The 18,609-nt window shown below is 42.8% G+C and overlaps 1 protein-coding gene across 1 annotated transcript in view; it reads left to right on the forward strand.

Annotated features, from left to right (window-relative positions):
- The window catches only part of trim44 (tripartite motif containing 44), a 44,361-nt gene extending 27,440 nt beyond the window's left edge, over window positions 1-16,921 (forward strand). The window contains exon 6 of the mRNA XM_083972953.1: window positions 14,483-16,921. Within this exon, the coding sequence (XP_083829079.1) occupies window positions 14,483-14,558 (76 nt within the window). The 3' untranslated portion in view covers window positions 14,559-16,921. The remainder of the gene's footprint in view (window positions 1-14,482) is intronic.
- Window positions 16,922-18,609: the final 1,688 nt, after the last annotated feature.

Consider the following 18,609-nt stretch of genomic DNA (forward strand, 5'->3'; position numbering starts at 1 on the left):
TTCACCAAGCTTTCTCGTATGAGCGTTTTTATCTCTTCCAGTGGTCCATATTTTGTTGTATCTGCCTCAACAAATACCCTTCCTGATAACCTTGCGCTATCTAACGTGTAGCTCACTGTTCAACATCATACTGAGTCACTTAGACTGGGGAAACCATACTCAGGTTTTCAGGTCATGCATTCCCATACTGACTCAGTGACAGTAAATTGAGGCGGAGCATGTCATTTTTATGTCACGTCATAAACTGTGTTGATGTGTCATTATCTCCTTCATTATTTATGAATACAGAATGATGTTTCTACGCGCTGCAAATTCTTTTTCTCCGAGCCTGTCTTGTTAATTCCTTCTCTCTGCACCTGCTCATTAAATTACCCACCCATATTTCTCTGGCTGTCCTGTCTCATAATCACATTGTCACAGAAGTCTCTGCGGTTTGTGAGAGAAGCTGCAAGGAATTGGTATCAGAAATAATAAATCCAAATGTGTTAATTACAGCTCACTCTCTCCCCCCCCCCCCCCCCCCCCCACCTCTGAAAACAGATACTTCTGGTGGGAGTTTGCATGTGTCTGTGTGTGTGTGTGCGGGTCTGTGTGTTGGTATGTGTGGATGTCAAGGAGTATTTATGCACATATGCAATTATAATCCGAAAGAAGTGAGAAGACAAAAAGAAAGCCAGAGTAAAGTGAGAGAGGAAGTACAGTTTGGGAGAGACACAGTGCTACTAGTATGCAGATGTTTACCATGTCTGCTGTCTTAATTAAGCCTGTTAACATGCCTAACATTTGCTAATGAGCACCAAACACAAAGTGCAGCCAAGACTGATGGGAAATGAAAGTTACATTTCTGACTTGATGAGAGCTCTGGAGAAAGAAAAAAAAACGTTAAGGCATCACCAAAGCTGTGACTTCAATGAATTTATCAGCAGGGAACCATTGAATGTCTGAACCAAATCTCAAAGCGGTCCATGAAAGAGCTGTCAAGACATTTTTAGTCCCTCTCAAAAAGTCATGGCATCACAAAAATCTATAGAGTTCATCCTCTGGGGACAGTGAGTGCTCTGTGCACGACCATTACTACTCCAGCTGATGTAATACCAACTTTTGTGGACTAAAAGTGGTGGAACGACCAACAGATCAGCTCTAGTGTGACTGAATATACAGTAGCTGGAGCACTGGCATGAATGGTGAGCCACATTCCCATCTGAACAATAGATAGATACAGTCACTGATAGGCAGTGTTGGGCATGTTACTTTAAAAAGTAATTAGTTATAGTTACTAGTTACTTTCCACAAAAAGTAACTGAGTTAGTAACTGAATTACCTCATTATAAAAGTAACTAATTACCAGGAAAAGTAACTATTGCGTTTCTTTTTTATAAAATGCTCAAATATGTCAAATTACTTGGACTCGCCTCCCCTAACCAACCGTAACCTCCCGTTTATCTGGATTTGGTTTATCTTATCCGCGACGTAGTGGTGCCTGCCTGTGCGCAGGAATACTGAGCGAGTTGGTTAGTTCCAGATAAATGACTTTTTTTCCAACTAGTTGATGGACTGAAAAAAAAGTACACTTAAATAGGTGTATTTCATTTTGTGACTTTACTTCTTCTTGAATCAAGTAACGGTGAGTAACGTCAGATTTTATTGTCAGTAATGGCAACAGCGTTATAGCGGGGAAAACAGTAACTTTTTGGATTACTTGTTACTGGAAAAAAGTAGCGCTGTTATTCCCATCACTGCTGATAGGGATGGATGAGTAGGATTTGAGTATCGATTCATGTCAAATCAAACAGTACCACATTTTGGTACCTAACACACCCTCTTGTCTGTGAGATAGTGGAGGACTCTACTGTCTGTGAACAGTCACTCCTCTCCCTGCACACTCTGAAGTTTTAAACACAGATCGCACTATTTCCATTAAGGAAGACCCCTCATTATGCCAACTTAGCTTATTTACACCGAACCATAACAAAAAATATTCAAAATTCACAAGATTTAACTGATTTTTTGTGAACAAAATAACTTCAGTTACCACACATAGACATGAAAAAGTACTGAAAACAGGTACTGTTGCATACAGTATCAGTTAAAATGTGAAATGTATAGCCAATCCTAATCACTGATGACCTTTTACTTATTTTTTGACCTGCTTGTCTGGACTGAACGTTCCACAGCTGGACTATCATGATCAACAAATGTCTCTTCATCCACCTAGGAAACTAAATGGACATGTTGCGCGCCGTAGGCAGTCAGCGGGTGCTCGTGGGTTTTGTTTACTTTTGAGAACACCATTATTTATCCTGAGTGCGGCTGATGTGACACACTGTACAGAAAGTGTAATTAATGCTCCCTCCTTCCCCGTCCTGCATCTTGTCAGGGAATTATATATCTATTTACAAAATGGGTCCTCTCAAAACTCTTTGCATGCTCTCCCTCCCTTCCTCCCGCTGTCTCCCTCCCTCAGACGCACACTTCCTCTCTCTGTGTTCTATCCACAAGGCAGATTGTCATATTGGATCTGTAGAGACTTAGCCTCACACCCTATCATGCATGCAATGCTCCTGCACACACATGGAAAAGCGCTCAAAAGATGTCACATCGTGTATAAACAGTCATTATTCATCCGAAAACCACATGTAAACACCACACACACAATCACACACGCGCACACACACACACACTTGCATGATTAAGATAATTAGTGGAAAGGAGAAAATGGAGGAAAAATTTGGTCTATTTACAGCCTCCTCTATAAACGGAGTGAAAGATGCTTTTACACATAGATGCCATCCTCCTACCCTCCTCTAAACATGCACACACACACACACACACGCGCGCGCACATAACACACATCAGAGTGCATTACCCTTCAGGTGAAATTGCAGGTCTGATTTCAGCTTGGTGGAGATGTAGGAGGATGATAGTGGCAGGCTGAACCAAGGGGCAATGAATCAGTGCCTTATCAAACCTGTGGCCCTAGGTATGAGTTGTCAGCACAGAAACAGCTTTAGTGAACAGACACACACACACACACACACAAACACACACATCTCCCCTCCACAGCTGGAGCTGGACACGGCACAGCAACAACGTCACAGGAAGTGTCTGAAGCCTCAGTGGGAGCAGTTGTCAGGGCGCTCTCCCTCTCCCAGCCCACAGTCTGTCCCTCTGCTCAGTTATTCTCCCAGTGAGAGGAAGGAGGAGTGTGGCAAAGGGTGGCATGTTTAATTCAGCAGCCTCACGACAAGCCCTGTCACCATGTAGATTTATAGTATTGGCGAGAGAGGAATGAGGAGATGGTCAGGATTTAACTGCCCTGGTATTCTAATGGGAGATTTAGCATGCACTTTACAAAATCACCTTAATCCAGCGTGGGTCTGTGAAGGGAAGGATGAGAGCGAAAAATTAATTGCTTTTTTTCCGATTGGGGTCCCGTTTGCATGTCTGAGTTTCGTGGTTTGGTCGATTTTTGTAAATGGCCAACTATCACTGCTTTTAATCTTGGCAAATGTTGTCCACATACAGACACATTTGCATGTTTTAATTAGAGATAAATCAACTGATGTATTCACCTGTGGTTACAGATAAAGATCAATTTGATTTCCAAAGGATAGACATGCCTCAGGATTTCTTTTTCTAAAAAAAAAAAAAAAAAAAACTGATTGCTTCCAGTTTCCTGATGATGAAATCTCCGATATGGGACTCTGTTATCATCAGGAGAAGGCAGGTTTTTATGACTGATGTTTTACAGGATGCATTAGTACGCATGAGAGTTTATTAGTCAGGCAGCACTGGGGAGCTGTCGAGGCCGATGACTGCATCTCACCGCTTTGCAGTGGTACGTCAAACCGTGCTGCTTCTTTAGGAACACAAAAACGAATTTCAGCTCACACTTATAAAGCGTAAACTAGTTTCAGTTTTTTTTTCCAGCACCGTCTGGAATGTCTAATACATTTGCCTTGTAGTACACAATTTCCATGCACTCTTTCTTTTAAAGTTGCTTTTGCTGTAAGAGATCATAACGGTTCATCTTTTTGTTTGCTGCAAGAGGAAGATCTTCATGCTGCACCCTGAGGGAGGTCCTTTATTCCAGTGTGTTTAACATTCTGCAGAGGAAGACGCAGGGAACGATGGATGAGGCATATGAGACTTTTATCAGGCGAGATGAGAGTTGTGACAGTCTGGAGCCCAGGTTTTCTGGGCTGTCTGTCTGGGCGTCCTTCACACTGAGGGCTTGGATGACAGGGCCTGGACGCAGGGGAGGGGGAGTTTTCATGTGACAGAAGGCTTTGCCTAATAGCCAGTCTGTTCTCCAACTGCCTGTTTTTCTCTGTCTCATAGACCCACACATTTTTTTGTGAACCCTTCTTTTCCTCTCCTCCTCCTTTTCTCCGGCCATATGCGTCTCTGACATCCCTTGGTCTCTGACAGAGGAGGGCGCAGACAGAGGAGGAGTAACTATCATTACTCTAAGTGTACGTGTAAACAGGCTTTTAATTTTGAAAATTTTTCAGCCGTCCGCTTTCCGGGACAGCTCGTCTGGGCACCTGGGCGGTTGACTGATTTAACGTGGCGCCGGCGTTCTGCTGTTAGAGAACGGAGTTGTTTGAAAGAGGCAACAGGGGGCAGCTCTGCCAGCCTGCCAAGTGTGTGGGCACTGCTGTGACCAGTCAGTCTTCATAATGGCTGGCTGGCCCTGGGACAGAGCCAGCTCAGTGGTCACATGACAGACTGTACAGCTCAGGCTAGGAAGGACTCCCCTCAGTAACTCTGGATCGATGGTGTCAGAGGAGATGATGAAGGGTAGAGAGGGACAGAGAGGGGGCGGCATTACAGGTGTGGATGAATGAAGGGAGAGATGTGAAGGAAAAAGTTAAAACTACAACAGTAGGAAAGTATGATGAGCGACATGATAATGAGGCACACAGACTATAGACCGAGGAATAAAACTACAGCCGAGCTGAAGTTCCAGAAGAGGGAATAGGGAGCGAAGACTGTAAGAAGTCTTAAGTAAAAGAAGAGTGGAGGACAGCATAGGCGCTCACTATTCATTACCTGTAAGCTGATGCTGTGCTGCTTTCCGAAGGACAGATAAAAGTTTATCTCCACAGTGCGTTTTTTTTTTCCTCCTTCTCTCACTCTTTTGGGCTTGAGATTCAAACTTCAAACGCGTATTAGATACAACAAAAATTTCAATTTAAGCCTAAGACATAGTCTGCATTTCAAATGTGCATCTTTTCTAAAGAAAAAAAATGCAGGAAAATGAAGTTTTGCTCTCCTTGGCAAGTATCAGATACCCCAGAACTGGGACCTGTATAATGAAGCAGGATCGACGTGGTGCGCCTGAGATACGGTGAGAATGCCCGATGTGAGTGATCTCAGATAGATAACTGACCAAGCTGGTTATTAGCTTTGACCAAAGAAGATTTTCTACACATTTAAGGAGTGGGATTTGGATTTGAGAGAGTATGTTGTTGTTGTTGTTTTTTTAAATAAAATCCACTTTTATATTAGTATCCTCAGGGTCAACCACACAATAGATCTTGTGAATGGGATGAAATCAAACTAGTTAAATAACAACACAGTAAAGATTCTCTTAGTAAAAGTCATATTGACACAAATAGAAAAAGTTGTTTTATTTATTCATTATTGGACTGTATGTCCCAAGTCAGCTGGTCAGCAGAAATATTTGTGTGCTGTACCTGGCCTGTACAAGAGAAAGTCCAGTGTAGCTCAGGTGTAGGTTGCAGGTAGCTGTGTAATACGGCAGTTACCATCGCATTGGTCAAACATAACACATGCTTTGTAAGAGTTCTTGATTTTTTTGCTCAGGGTTTTTCTATCACAGTCGCTGGGAACAGAAGTGTTGTTAGAAGTTTTCTTTCATACTTTAGATGACTTACAGTTAAGAAATGAAGCTTTTAGCAGTTTTGCCGAACCATACTGAATCTTTGGCAATGAATATTTTAGTCCCAGTTATTAACAGATGGTGTTACTTCTGGTTGTTAATTTTGAGCTGCACCATTTCAGGATTGGGTGTTGTCCCTTCCACAGTCAAACACCACACAATAGCATTTTCTCTCACCGAGTAGGTGGTAGTATTAGACCACAGTCAGCCATTAATCTTGTTTCATGAGCACTCCTTTGGGTTTATTTCTGGTTTTCAAAAATGAATAACAGTAAGTATGTCAGATGAGGAACAGCAGCAGAAAACAACACAGCTTAACTTGCTGAAAAATCAAATCTGCTGTTCGCCGACTACGTCATGTCTGTCCTCTCTCCCCTATACAGTGGGGAAGCATTAAGGTGATTCCATTATCTCCTCAATGCTTTCCCTCTAAGGGATCTACTTAACGTCATTCATTGCCATTTAATTTGTGACCAATGGCATAGTGACTCTGGAAAATGAAAAGACAAAGACCTGTGCCTGCAAAGGGAGGGTGCAGTCCTGGGCAATTGTTAATTGGCAGATTGCATCCCAGTGAAGAGGAGCTTATAGTGGAAGTGTTACGGTGCATTTTCCCCCTCATGGTGGTCCACGCAGTCATTTATCTAAAGCAGGTGACAACAGGGATGCTTGCGTTCATGTTCAGGTTAATGTTAATTTCACATCCGCTCTAATGAGCAGTTTTATTTTTGTGCATCGCACTGATGGGATTGCAGCAGTTCTCCTCAATTAATTCCTCCACTGCCCCCATGGCCACGGAAACTGTAAAATCACTAAATGAGCCAATGTAAGATTGAGTCTTTACAGTGGTCTAATGCTCTTATCTGAATGGCTCTGCATTAATTCCTCTGTATGATTAACAGGAAGTACCTGTGTCGAAGTGAGGGAGGAATTAGTTCATGAAGGGATAACCATATTCATCCAACAGCTCACACCTGCTGCAGCACAGAGGAAGAAAAAAAAAACCTGTGTGATTATTCTGATTGGCTGAGCATTGGCATACTGTTTTATTCCGCATCACTGACCTTTCCAGCTCACTGTGCGCGGTGCGCATGTACTGTAGGCATCTTCGGCATAATACATGCATCATATAGTGAGTTGACTGCACGCAATCTTAGATTGGAGTGGTGCGCGCCGCACTTCCTGATGTACATTTTAAAATAATGGCATGCATGAACATGAGTCTGAATGGCTCTACTTGAGGCGATACATCTGGTGGATGATAAGACGGATTTGTCCGCGCCGCTCTCATTTTGCTCTGATGAATAAGCTGCGGCGCGCACAAAGGGTCATATGAAACAGCCCCTAGCTCTCTGTCCCCTGTACCATGATGCATTGCCTGTTGTTGTGCCTTGTCTCTAAGCTTCCTCCATGAACTGATTAAGTCTTTGGAACAGCATGGAAACACCACAGGGTGTTGCATTGTTTTTCAGGGGAAGACAGTCCCAGTGAACAGTATGAATAGACTAGTGACTCTGAAAGAGGCAGACTGTCACTGTTGGTAGCAATTACTCAGTCATCTCAGATTGCATATAGTACAGTAGGATGGTAGGCTCTTGCTTTGATCAGGCAGTTTGTTAGACTCTCTCCCACTAATTCTCAGGCATTAAGATACAGTCAATTATTCATTACATGTAGATCTGAACTGAGATTGTTGATTTGTTCCTATTTAAGCAGAATCCCAAAATGAGATTAAATGTTCCAAACGTCTCCTGCTTTACTTCATAACGAATACAGAAGAAGAAGAAGACTTTTCTGGGCTTTATCAGGCTGTCGTTTCAGATATTAAATCATAACAGTATTTTTTTTTTCCTTTTCTCATTGTGTTTGCAGGCAGCTGTGGTCAGCCTGGATATCATAAGCATAGACAGTTATATTTCCTGGGGAAAACAGTGTCCTTAGTCCAATAAATCACTGTGTAAACAAAACCAAAGCTTGTGCGGATGCGGATGCAACCAGAGTTGCTGCACAGACGTGGGCTATGAAGAGATTTTACAGATTTATCATTAAAACGCCCAGGGAGCTCTGACACCCGTGTAGATTTTCTTTCCCGTCTCACGGAGGAAGTGCAGTGTTGTGGTTGTTTTCTTAGACTCGAGGCACACATCACTATTATCATGGATTCCAACATGTAGGCTTTGCAGAGTGGTGTGTGTATGTGTGTGACTGCATTAGATAACATTAGACATGGATACAGTTTTTTGCTTAAGGAGATCTGGAGTTCTGGACAGCTATCTAGTTTTTAGTTTTGCATTTAAAACCCCCGGGCGAATTATTAAGCTGGTAAACATAAATCTGAGCAAATCTCAGCATTTTCTACTGCAAACAAACACCAAACATAATACCAGCTGTGTTTGCCGGAGAGTGTCCTCCATCCAACCTCCATCTGCGCGTCACCTATTTATGTGTCATTTTCTGACATTGACTGTCACATAATCAAATCGAATTGCATCATTGCGTCAAATATGGATTCTGTGTGTCGGCAGTTTTTAAAGCAACACGCCGAAACAGTCATAAAACACCCTCAACACCTGCACAGCTGGTTGCACCTGCGCCCACATAGCAGCTTCTCACCACAGAATCTCAATAGAGTCCTCACTCCTCAATACAGGCTGTCACACCTCATGATTTCTCTTTCCCTCATGGCAGGACAGAAACACTTTTAGCTGGAGAACATGGTGTTATTAAACAGAAGGTGTCTTAAAATACAAATACAACGTGGTTGGATAAAAGGAACAAAAAAAATACATGAAAAACAATCATCGTTAACAATTTACATAATAAACAAGGAGGGAAAAAAAGGTAATATAGATGTGATTTGAAATATTTTACCAACCTCTTCGGAGGTCTTCTCTCCTGTGGTTCTTTGTTCTGACGGCTCAAAGCTGGTGAGTGCAGATGATTGTTACCTTTAGTTGTCAGTCTACTTTGAAAATACCAGACAGGCTTTGTCTAATGATCACAATTTGTGCAACTCATATGCAGTCAAAAGGTCTGTGATGTAGCATGGGGCTGACGCAGAGGCGCTTTGAAAGCCATCGCTTTGATTTTAAAATAGTCAATTCTTAAAATATCCGCTAACAAGCGAAGTATCACAAGAGTCAGGGCAAAGAGCTTTTGTTTCTTTTTCGCAGGTTTTGAATATTTTGCCACTGCACAGAATGATGAGCCACAAACAAGACAAGACAACAGTATGGATGCTTTGAATGTTTTGTTAGCATAGGGCAGCTTTACTCCACGCAAATTTGAACAATGAGAATCCACAAGATGTTGCCCCATTGTGTTAACTGTGCCTTTGCACCACCAAGATTTCTACAACGTGACAGAGATAATATTATGAGATATGCTGTCAAAATCTACAATGAGAATCTACACTGTATTGGCATGGACATTTTTGGAGAAGTGTGCTTAGGAGAATATTTTTTATGCTTTATCCAATTTAACAATGAGACCTGAGAGTGTTTCTTCACACAGTGACTTCATGGTTGAATATGAATAGAGGAAAACCCAACTGTACCGTAAACATATTAGGTGCTGTGTTGAAGATTAGATTACAACAAGTGTTTGGCACCTAAAGGGAAACAGGTTCAGCATCTATCACTTACAGGAAGGACAGTTTACAATATTATTTATTATCTAATTAAAACTACTAAAAGGGATCAATTGTTTTTATGTAAGTGATCAACTTTAAGCGACTTTTCTTTCATAAAATAAAATGTTTTTATGGAAGATTCAATGATCAATGACTTATTTTTCAATTAAAGTCTTCGTGTTTTGTAATATTTGTATAGATATATTTACAAAGGAAGCTGGTGCTACAGGACATTGTTCACAGTTTGCACATTTTCAAAGTAAGGGTCATACGACAAACAGTTATTTGTTATTTGAGCCGGAGATAAAACAACAACATTTTATCAGGTCATGGAGCTTTAATAGGAGCAGCTTGAAAAATGGAGTAGTAGTCATGGCGTTCGCACTATCAACAACAATCCCAAATCAATATGATGTCACTTCTGCTCTCCTCCATATTCTGTCCTTTCTCCGGCCTCACGAAGCTCTGATAAGCTGTCTTTACCCTCTTTAAGCCTTTCTCCACCTCCTCAAGTCACTCCTATTTCCCTCTTCAGTTTTTCCTTCTCATTTCTACTCATTAGCATGCGTCCATATCTCACATGCTAGTTGGCATGATCATCTGAGATGTCAGAAAAGATCACAGGGGTGCTCTTAATGAAAAGGTGTGTGCATGGGATATTTCAAAATTACACCTCCCCAGACAGGGCTCTCAGATGAAAGCAACGACCGTAAATCAATAGATAGATGAATGGAAGAAGGCAGACAAGATGGTGAGAGACAGAGAGAGAGATGGATGTAAACCTTTCCAGAACAGCAGCCAATTATATCCAGCAGAGCATTAGCACAGAGATGGTTAACTGTTCAACATGTTCCATCATATGTCTTCTCTCTCTCTCTCTCTCTACATTTGATTGCCACAGGTTTTTTTTTCACTGACTCTCCCTTCCTTATGCCATCAACTAACTCCACTCTCCTTTCTATCCCCCTCTCACTTCTTTATTTAATCTATTTTTCCATATCACAGTCATCTCAAATCGCAAAGCTGTTTGTAGTGTTAAATCATCCTGCAGAAGCGACAAGTTTTACTTCATTAAGTTGTGGCAGAGTGCACTGCTTCGCTGGAGAGTAAGGGTAAGAGTCTGTCCTCGTGGGCTCTATCAATAACCATTAAGGATCCTCTCTCATTAGACCAACCCTCATAGGCCCCCGGGGCTTGAGAAATGGGCCCTGCCATCTTCCGTGATGGAGTGCGCTTAGATGGCATCACCACTGTTTGGAAATGTAAATTGCAATACTTACTTTCCCCTGCGGATGATTGCCACCAGTGCTATGTACACAACCTTATTCTCATTCAACCTGTTTGCTTAATCAAGAAGAACCTCACTCCCCTATCAGCAAGCCCCAGTTTGCATTTGAGCTCCTCTTTCCCCCCTCTCTCCATCTTTTTTCCACACACACACACACGCGCATACCCATTCAGCATATCCCAGCCACTGCAGTATGATTATTCATACGGCAATGAGGCTGGTTCAAGCTCGCAAGGCTGCCACAGCGCGATGGGAGTGTTTCCAGATGATGACTTAGGAGTCCTGCAGCTTCTCTGCCAAGAGCAGGGAATTCAAACTTAATCAGGGCGAGGACCCCTCCCTCCTTTATCTCTCAGAGAGCTCCATGGGGTTGAGGCCAAAACGGGAATGGAATGAGAGAGACAAAAGTCAAAGTCTCGGCGGCATCACGCACACTCCCACCTTCTGTTTTCCTCCCGGGGAGCCAGAGGTTTTCTCCCTTGAGCGATGGGTTCATTTTAGGGCTATTGGAGAAACTTTTCTTTCTCACTCAGAGAGGATACATTAGTAAGATTAGCCTTGTTCTGCTCTATCAGCCCTATCTAAACTCTTATCTCCTCCACTTTCTCCCTCACACACACACACACGCGCAAGGCTCCAAATTTCCCCCACACCAAGGCTGTTGTCCATCCATCACCCATTTGCACAGCCAGTGTGTTTCACCGGAGCCCAGACAGCCAGCTCTGCAGCAGGCATCCCAGCTCATCCCCCTGTCCGCAGACCATGGTCACACCAAGGGGAGGAGGCAATGATCGGTCCTGATCAATAATACATCGACTGCATTAAAGCTTATGAATAAGTCATGGACGGAAAGAACCCAGTCGTTGGACGCACACATGCACACACACACATATACACACATTGCAAAGTGATCTTTTACTTAGGCCAGGGAAGATGAACAGACAGAAAAAGAGAACAAAGCAAGGACTTTAACTTGGGAATTTATCACTTACTCACTGACATTTTGTTGCAAGTTGAAGCTCCACTCTGTCTTTTCTCTCCCATTCATTTCCATTCTCTCTCTGCCTCTCTCTCTCTCTCTCTCTCTCTCTCTCTCTCTCTCTCTCCCTCTCTCAAGTAATGGCCTTTTTCCTGCGGCTGGAATAAATAAGTTATTACATCCATGTGTCCTAAGGCTTAGCAAGGACCGTCTGAATATAAATAGTTCATTTGCCTCCCTCGTAGAGGCCTTGCTTTGTGCCATATGAATATATTTGTAATTACTTTCTTTACGAAGAGCAGGGTGACTGTTTTGGTTGACTGGAGATGCAAGATGAAATTGCCTTATACAAATAAGTCTGCCAACGTTTTACCCCCAAACACCGGTCTCAGACAGGAGGGAGCAGGGGCTTAGCTCAGCGCGGCCTTTAGTGTTGCTGTGCTGACAACAAAGAGTGAACAGCCTGTGTGATGCTGCAGACAATTTGTATACCGAGTAAAAATTTGTGTGGTGGATGAAAGTGCATGTGGTAACTTTGCCAAGAATGTGAATGGGAACAACACTTCTGAATAATTAATCTGGCAGATAATAAAACTATACAGCCACTGACCCTGTGCGTTTAGGTGTGTGTGTGTGTGTGTGTGTGTGTGTGTGTGTGTGTGTGTGTGTGTGTGTGTGTGTGTGTGTGTGTGTGTGTGTGTGTGTGTGTGTGTGTGTGTGTGTGTGTGTGTGTGTGTGTGTGTGTGTGTGTGTGTGCGCCTGTGTACACTCACTGTCAAGCATTATCATTTCTTTTGGCAGCCAGTGAGTTTACACTTGATGCCAGGGTGTGTGTATATGTGCGATTCCGTTGTTGCCACTAAAAGTGTTGTTTATAGCTTGACCACTAAGCATTTTTGGAGTTACTCCATCAATGTGAAACACCAAAGGCTAACAAGTCTCCGGCTCACAGGTCTACACACACACACACACACACACTTGTCCTATAGTACACAATACACATCCACGTGCGCTCACAATCGTGGCAGCTCTTTGATGAGATGCCCTGTTGCGAGTTTTGTGTTTCCTGGTGATGTGCTCCGGGAGGAGGTGCAGGAGGAAGGGAGAGAGGAAGCAGCTCTTTGTTTCTGCCAGCAGAAGTGTGTCAGACAGGAATAGTTGAGAAGCAAGTGCTCTGGAAAGATATCGCCGCCCGCTCACCCAATGTGTAGGATTTTTTGTCAAAGATTGTGACGCCTGTGACATGAGCTGGGAAAGTGAGACGTCAGAGGTGGAGTTCTGTTTGAAGCAAGTGTGTGAGAGGAGTGTGAGAGGCAAGAGATGGATGGGGATGAGAGATAAGAGATAGAAACCCCTCCCCCTCACACATGGAATATCATCAGATAGCACACATGAAATCAACAGGTTAATCTGGATTCTTTGGAGTGGAGAAAATGGTAACTATAGATATTGACCCAGAGAAACTACACAGAAATTAATATAGATATTGTTTTCAATCAGAAGTTTACTTTTTATACAACAAGAGTATGTGTGCTTAAAGGTTCAAGGTGTTTCTCTATTCACATCAAGTCCCACCAACCTATCAAGACTTAATACAGTTGGTTTGTAAACCTTTCATTTTTAGGTATATTGTTTGTATAATTTTAATGTCAGATATTTCAGTCTGGATTAAAAGAAAAATGTTACCATCATGGTCCCCAGATGCTGTACCCCAATATCTATGATTACTTTGACTGAACAGTATGGATGAATCAGAGATCCTATACCTCCCAATACTGAGGTTCATAACCAAATACACACATAACTAATCATATCAGCGTCAGACAATGGTGCTTAAAGACCAGCATACACATACTGCTTATTTTTGTAATGATTACATTGAATCTGACCCTGAAGTAGAAAAGTCCTTAATATCATTTTGAACAACAAAAAAACCCAGACAGGCTGTCATAGCGCTTAATTTGTCCTTTCTCAATTTTGTGCTCTGTAAAACTGTATGACATCCGCGATTTATGTGGAATAATCTCTTTTTTGAGTTTCACTTTGATAGATGACAGTAAATTTATTTTAGAAATGCAAACGAACTGTCCAAGGTCATAGAAAGTGATTGTTTTAAAAGACACATTTGAATGGCAAAATTAAATGGCATAGCTTTAAAGCACATTGAATCTCGTTGAATTGAACAGCATCCCCGTACAGTCAGAGTGTATTTGCAAAACGCTGACATACAGTCTTTTGAGGATGGATGTGGAGCTAAAGTTTCAGTGGGAAAATTGTAATGAGAAATATGGAGGAGGGGAATAAGAGAAGTTAGACAAGAGTTGCTTCTGAGGGAGGAGTAGTGCTCTATCACCCTTACGACATTGTCCAATTAGAGCATATGATTAGTGTAGACTGTCTCCAGTGAAAATGAATCTATCAGCCCGGCTCGGATTGCTACAGGTCCCTGCAATTTAGCTACCACTTTGTCTCTGTCACCGCAGAGCCGCTAATATAAAACCGACAGAACGGATGATTTCTACTTAAGGCGTAGCTTGATTGAAGCTGATTACATTTCACAGAGGTTTATTATATTTCCAAAATGACAGTGTGTGTGTGTGATGTTTTGTGTGGCATCATGCAGATGTTTGTGAAAGGAAGGAGTGAAAAATGGTCTCTGTCTCTTCTCTCTTTCAGGCTTCCAGAGCCAAGGGCAGACCCTCTGGACTTTGACGACAATGATTCTGGACCGTCCATGGACCACGCCCCCTGATACCAGCCGACCCCAGACTATCTGCCCCCAGCCGTCCTCCAGTGTCTGTTTCAGCGAGCCATCAGCCCCGTCGAGCTGTCAGGCTGGCCCCTCACTCTGTCAGCCACCCCCACTCCCCTTTTTTTCTTTTTTTCTTTTTTACCACCTCCTCCCCTCCCGGTGCCCGCTGGCAGTGAACTGACCTTGAAGGAGGCTGCTGCGACAAATATGGATGGCCACGTCTTCTCTGCTCTCAAACTTTTTTAATTCCTCACTCGCTACTAACTTTCTTTAATTGAAGCACACAAGTTATGTGCAATCAATTACCATCAGGCTCAATTTTCACAGCCAGTCAGATCCTTGGCTTACTGGTGAGCCTGGCTGACTCAGAGAGAAAGCCCGGGTAGGCAGCCGAGCGCAGCATCTGTTAAGCCCAACAGATGTCAAGAATGGGAAATTCTGTGACATGGTGCGCTTTACTCTTCATTTATTCGGAATATCATTCTGCTTCTGTTGTTTTGACAAACACTGTGGACGCAGACATAGAAAGGGAACATTTGTCAGACGCCTCAATGCCTTACATCTTAGAGAGAATATATTACAAGAGGTGTTCTGGGTATGGTATTTTTATTGTTTAAAAAAAAAAAGGAGGAGGAGAAGGAAATCTTAAGTGTCTCTAGCTACTTTTATGTTGTCTCTGATGCTTTCCATCATCTTGTTGCCTTCCGCTACATCCCCTGCCTTACCCACTGACTCTTTATGCTTGTAGATTTGGCACACTTCGTTTTGTGCTTGTCAGATCTATTATCAGAAGCGGGGGACATTTTGACACCTATTGATTGGTGAATGTTGCTGAGTCTTTGTTAGGTGAAAATCGAACTGTAATTTGACTGTGCAAAATAGCACTCCGCAGTATCAGCTCCCTGTGTACTGTAATGTAAAGGCTCATTACTCCCTGGCCAATCTGCAGCATTATGACGGATTACCGTCCGGAGGAGCATATGCACTTTCTACCTTGACCTACTCAGTGATAGCTTGTATATATGATGTACCAGCACAAGTCTGTCTCTGTCAGCAATTTGATTGATTCTGTTTGCCTTAAATTTAAAATCGCAAACTGTGTCACCCATTACACACGGGGCATGTTTGACAACAACATGACTTCTACTGTTCCACTGCACTAAGATGCACTGAGACTTGTATACCTGCCCAAGGGAAATGTTGGTGTGTCAACAGCCTATTGAAAAAAACTCCAAACAGCTCATTCGTTATTCCAGTGTAACAGCAGACAGGAGTCTGACTGTCTGATGTTTTCTTTTTGTTTTTATTTGTCTACTTTTTCTTAAATCTATAAATAAACAGCCTGTTTTTTTTTGTTTTTTTAGATTGTATGCTGAAGATAAAATTCATATTTCTACTTTAAGAACAACTCCTGCATTATCTGTCTTTTGCAAAACACTACAAACACCTGAAAACCATCAGTCACCTAAGATGCTATTATCAGAAAACCTTAAAGGCATGTGACGATGAATGGAGACAGGAGGGGAGATGAAGTGGCGTAAAGAGGGAATTCAGGAAGGAGAAGAATTCGGGTTTTCTTTCATCAAAATTCAAAGCAACAACCCCTCCAGATAGGACTGGGAATAGGAGGTTTGGGAACAAAGGGGGGTGATGGAGCAGCAGAACTCTTTAGGTTCTGTGCTTCTCTAAAGATGCATTTAAATGCAGACTGGTTTCACGCCTACGGACCCCGACGAGCCAGAACCCACTTTTCATCAACTCGCAGCCACAATCAGAAAGCCTTTGTCTCACCCCCACTCATTTTTCTTTATCATTTTCCCTCTCAGATTCACTCCATGCGGCGCACACGCTGGTCCCAGACCCTGTTCTCCACCTGAGCTGCTTCATCAAGCCAAGAATGCTTCCTCAGCATGTCCACTGCCTCCACATTGAGATATTGACCCAGAGAAACTCATTTAGCCCGTGGTCATTGCTATCTGGGTGGTAACACATCTGGGGTTTGCATTCTCTCGTGAGTTTCCCTTTACAGAAATAATGGGGCTTAATGATTTACCGCAGGAGGCATTGATCCTCAACGTTTTCTAAGCTACTGCTGACTGACCAAGCACCAGAGCACTCAAACCCCTTTAGAGATTTTTTTTTTCCTTGTGTATGTTTTAGTGCGGCTGGGACTAAATTGATTTAAGCTAGCTGCAATGGGCATAGCCAAGTACCAGCTCCCGGGCTATCGAAAAGAAGCCGGTTTCTGCAAATAATCATTATGCCATCATCTGTCGCATGGAGTCCAGCTTGATCAAAGAGATAATAACAAACCTGAGGGAGGATGGGGGGCAGGGGGTAGGCAGGCGGGGGGAACTACAATGTGCCTGTTGTCTTGGGAGGAAATGGAGAGGAGAAGATTGTCTGATTTCATTTAGCCAGGGAGACCACAAGGTTCCCTTTTTTTTCTCCACACCCAATTACACCTGCTCTTCTCTTCTCAGGTTCACACAGGGGCACAAAGATGTGCAAATAAACAGACCTCAGCTTTACAGATGGGCAAAAAAGAGACTATTTGTATATTTGTATTGACATGAATTAATTGCTTCATGGGTTGTGAGATTGAATTAGCTACGTGACATGCTTGCTAGTGGTGATGCGGCTTTGATTGCTGCCTTTAATAGAGCCTATTTCTCTTCGCCATCATTTAAAAGACAGTTGGAGGCTGTGGTTTCACAGTAATGGAACGGCTCCACCACCCATCAGCCCACTATGACATGCTTTAATGATTCTGTTTATTAGCATGCAGCGGCTGCAAGAGAAATAGGAAAATGCTCTAATAACAGACCTAACATATTTCCCTAAGACATATGGTGTGTGTGTGTGCATGCGCGCATGTGAGTATCTGTATGTGTGTGGTACTAAGTATTTGTGAGGATGCGCATTAGCTTGTGAAAAATGACAGTTTATTTGCAGAGACCCACACCTCCGCCCTCGCTCAGATTGCATGTTCTTGTACCATTCAAGGGAATGTATTGCTTGTCTCACATTAAATGTGCCTTCTTATTCATCTTTCCTCTTAGTCTCTGCACACACAAACACACACACACTCATGCACACGCATAAAAATAAGAAAATAGGCAACAATCGAGGAACAATAGCCCCAAATTTTTACATTTTCCACCGTTTGCTTGGGGATCTACCACTTGCTGAATCCAGAGATGACTATTACAATACCTGACACCACTCATAGTGGTATAAAGACTTTAAGATAGATGTTACCTTTTGAATTTGACATTTTCATCCCATGTGGTGACTTACTTGGCTTTCCAATTTGTTTGCCGTTGAGGTGTGGAAAAATATATATCAGCAAAGAAACAAATCAGTAGAAAGGCACATGCAACAAAAAGTGACATTTTGTGATTGGTTTCCCCCCTCTTTTTACATTTTTAGTCACAATCTGCACACCCACCTCCAGCTTGTCTCCATTTCATTTACAATGTTCAACAAAAGGCTAAAGCCAAAGAATACAAAATATGAAGAAAAAAGAAATTTCTTCTCTGTTGTCGACTTTTGGCTCATGTGAGATCCAGATTGCGGCGGCACAGATTGTGGACCATCTCAGGCTGACTGACAGCAGGCATCTGTCAGAGGTGGCAGGTACAGACAGCTGTCTGGCAGCCCCAGCTCATGAACAATGACTGGGTGGAGACGAGACGGGCCGGGGAATCCATCTCTCCTCTCGACAGCTTCCCATCACTCTTACATCCCAGAGTCAGGCAAGACATCTTAGGTCTTCTGTCTCTAACCTCTGTGCAATCTTTTCCTGTCTGAACGTTCCTACGTGGACAAGTGAGGAAACTGTAGAGTGGGAAGGGAAAAGGAGGCTGAGGGGATGTTGCGATCAAAAGAGCAACAGATGAGCAGGCTCATAGCAAGGTTTAGAATGAGGATTAGAGTTTAGAATTAAGTCTGCAATGGGGAGACATGAAACTGGTCACATGCAAGGTAATAGAGATGGGGATCACGGTGGTTTGGATGCGGTGGAAAGGAACCGGGATGCTTGGTTTCC

The sequence above is a fragment of the Trachurus trachurus genome (assembly GCF_905171665.1).
Source record: "Trachurus trachurus genome assembly, chromosome: 6".
In the NCBI taxonomy this organism is placed as follows: domain Eukaryota; kingdom Metazoa; phylum Chordata; class Actinopteri; order Carangiformes; family Carangidae; genus Trachurus; species Trachurus trachurus.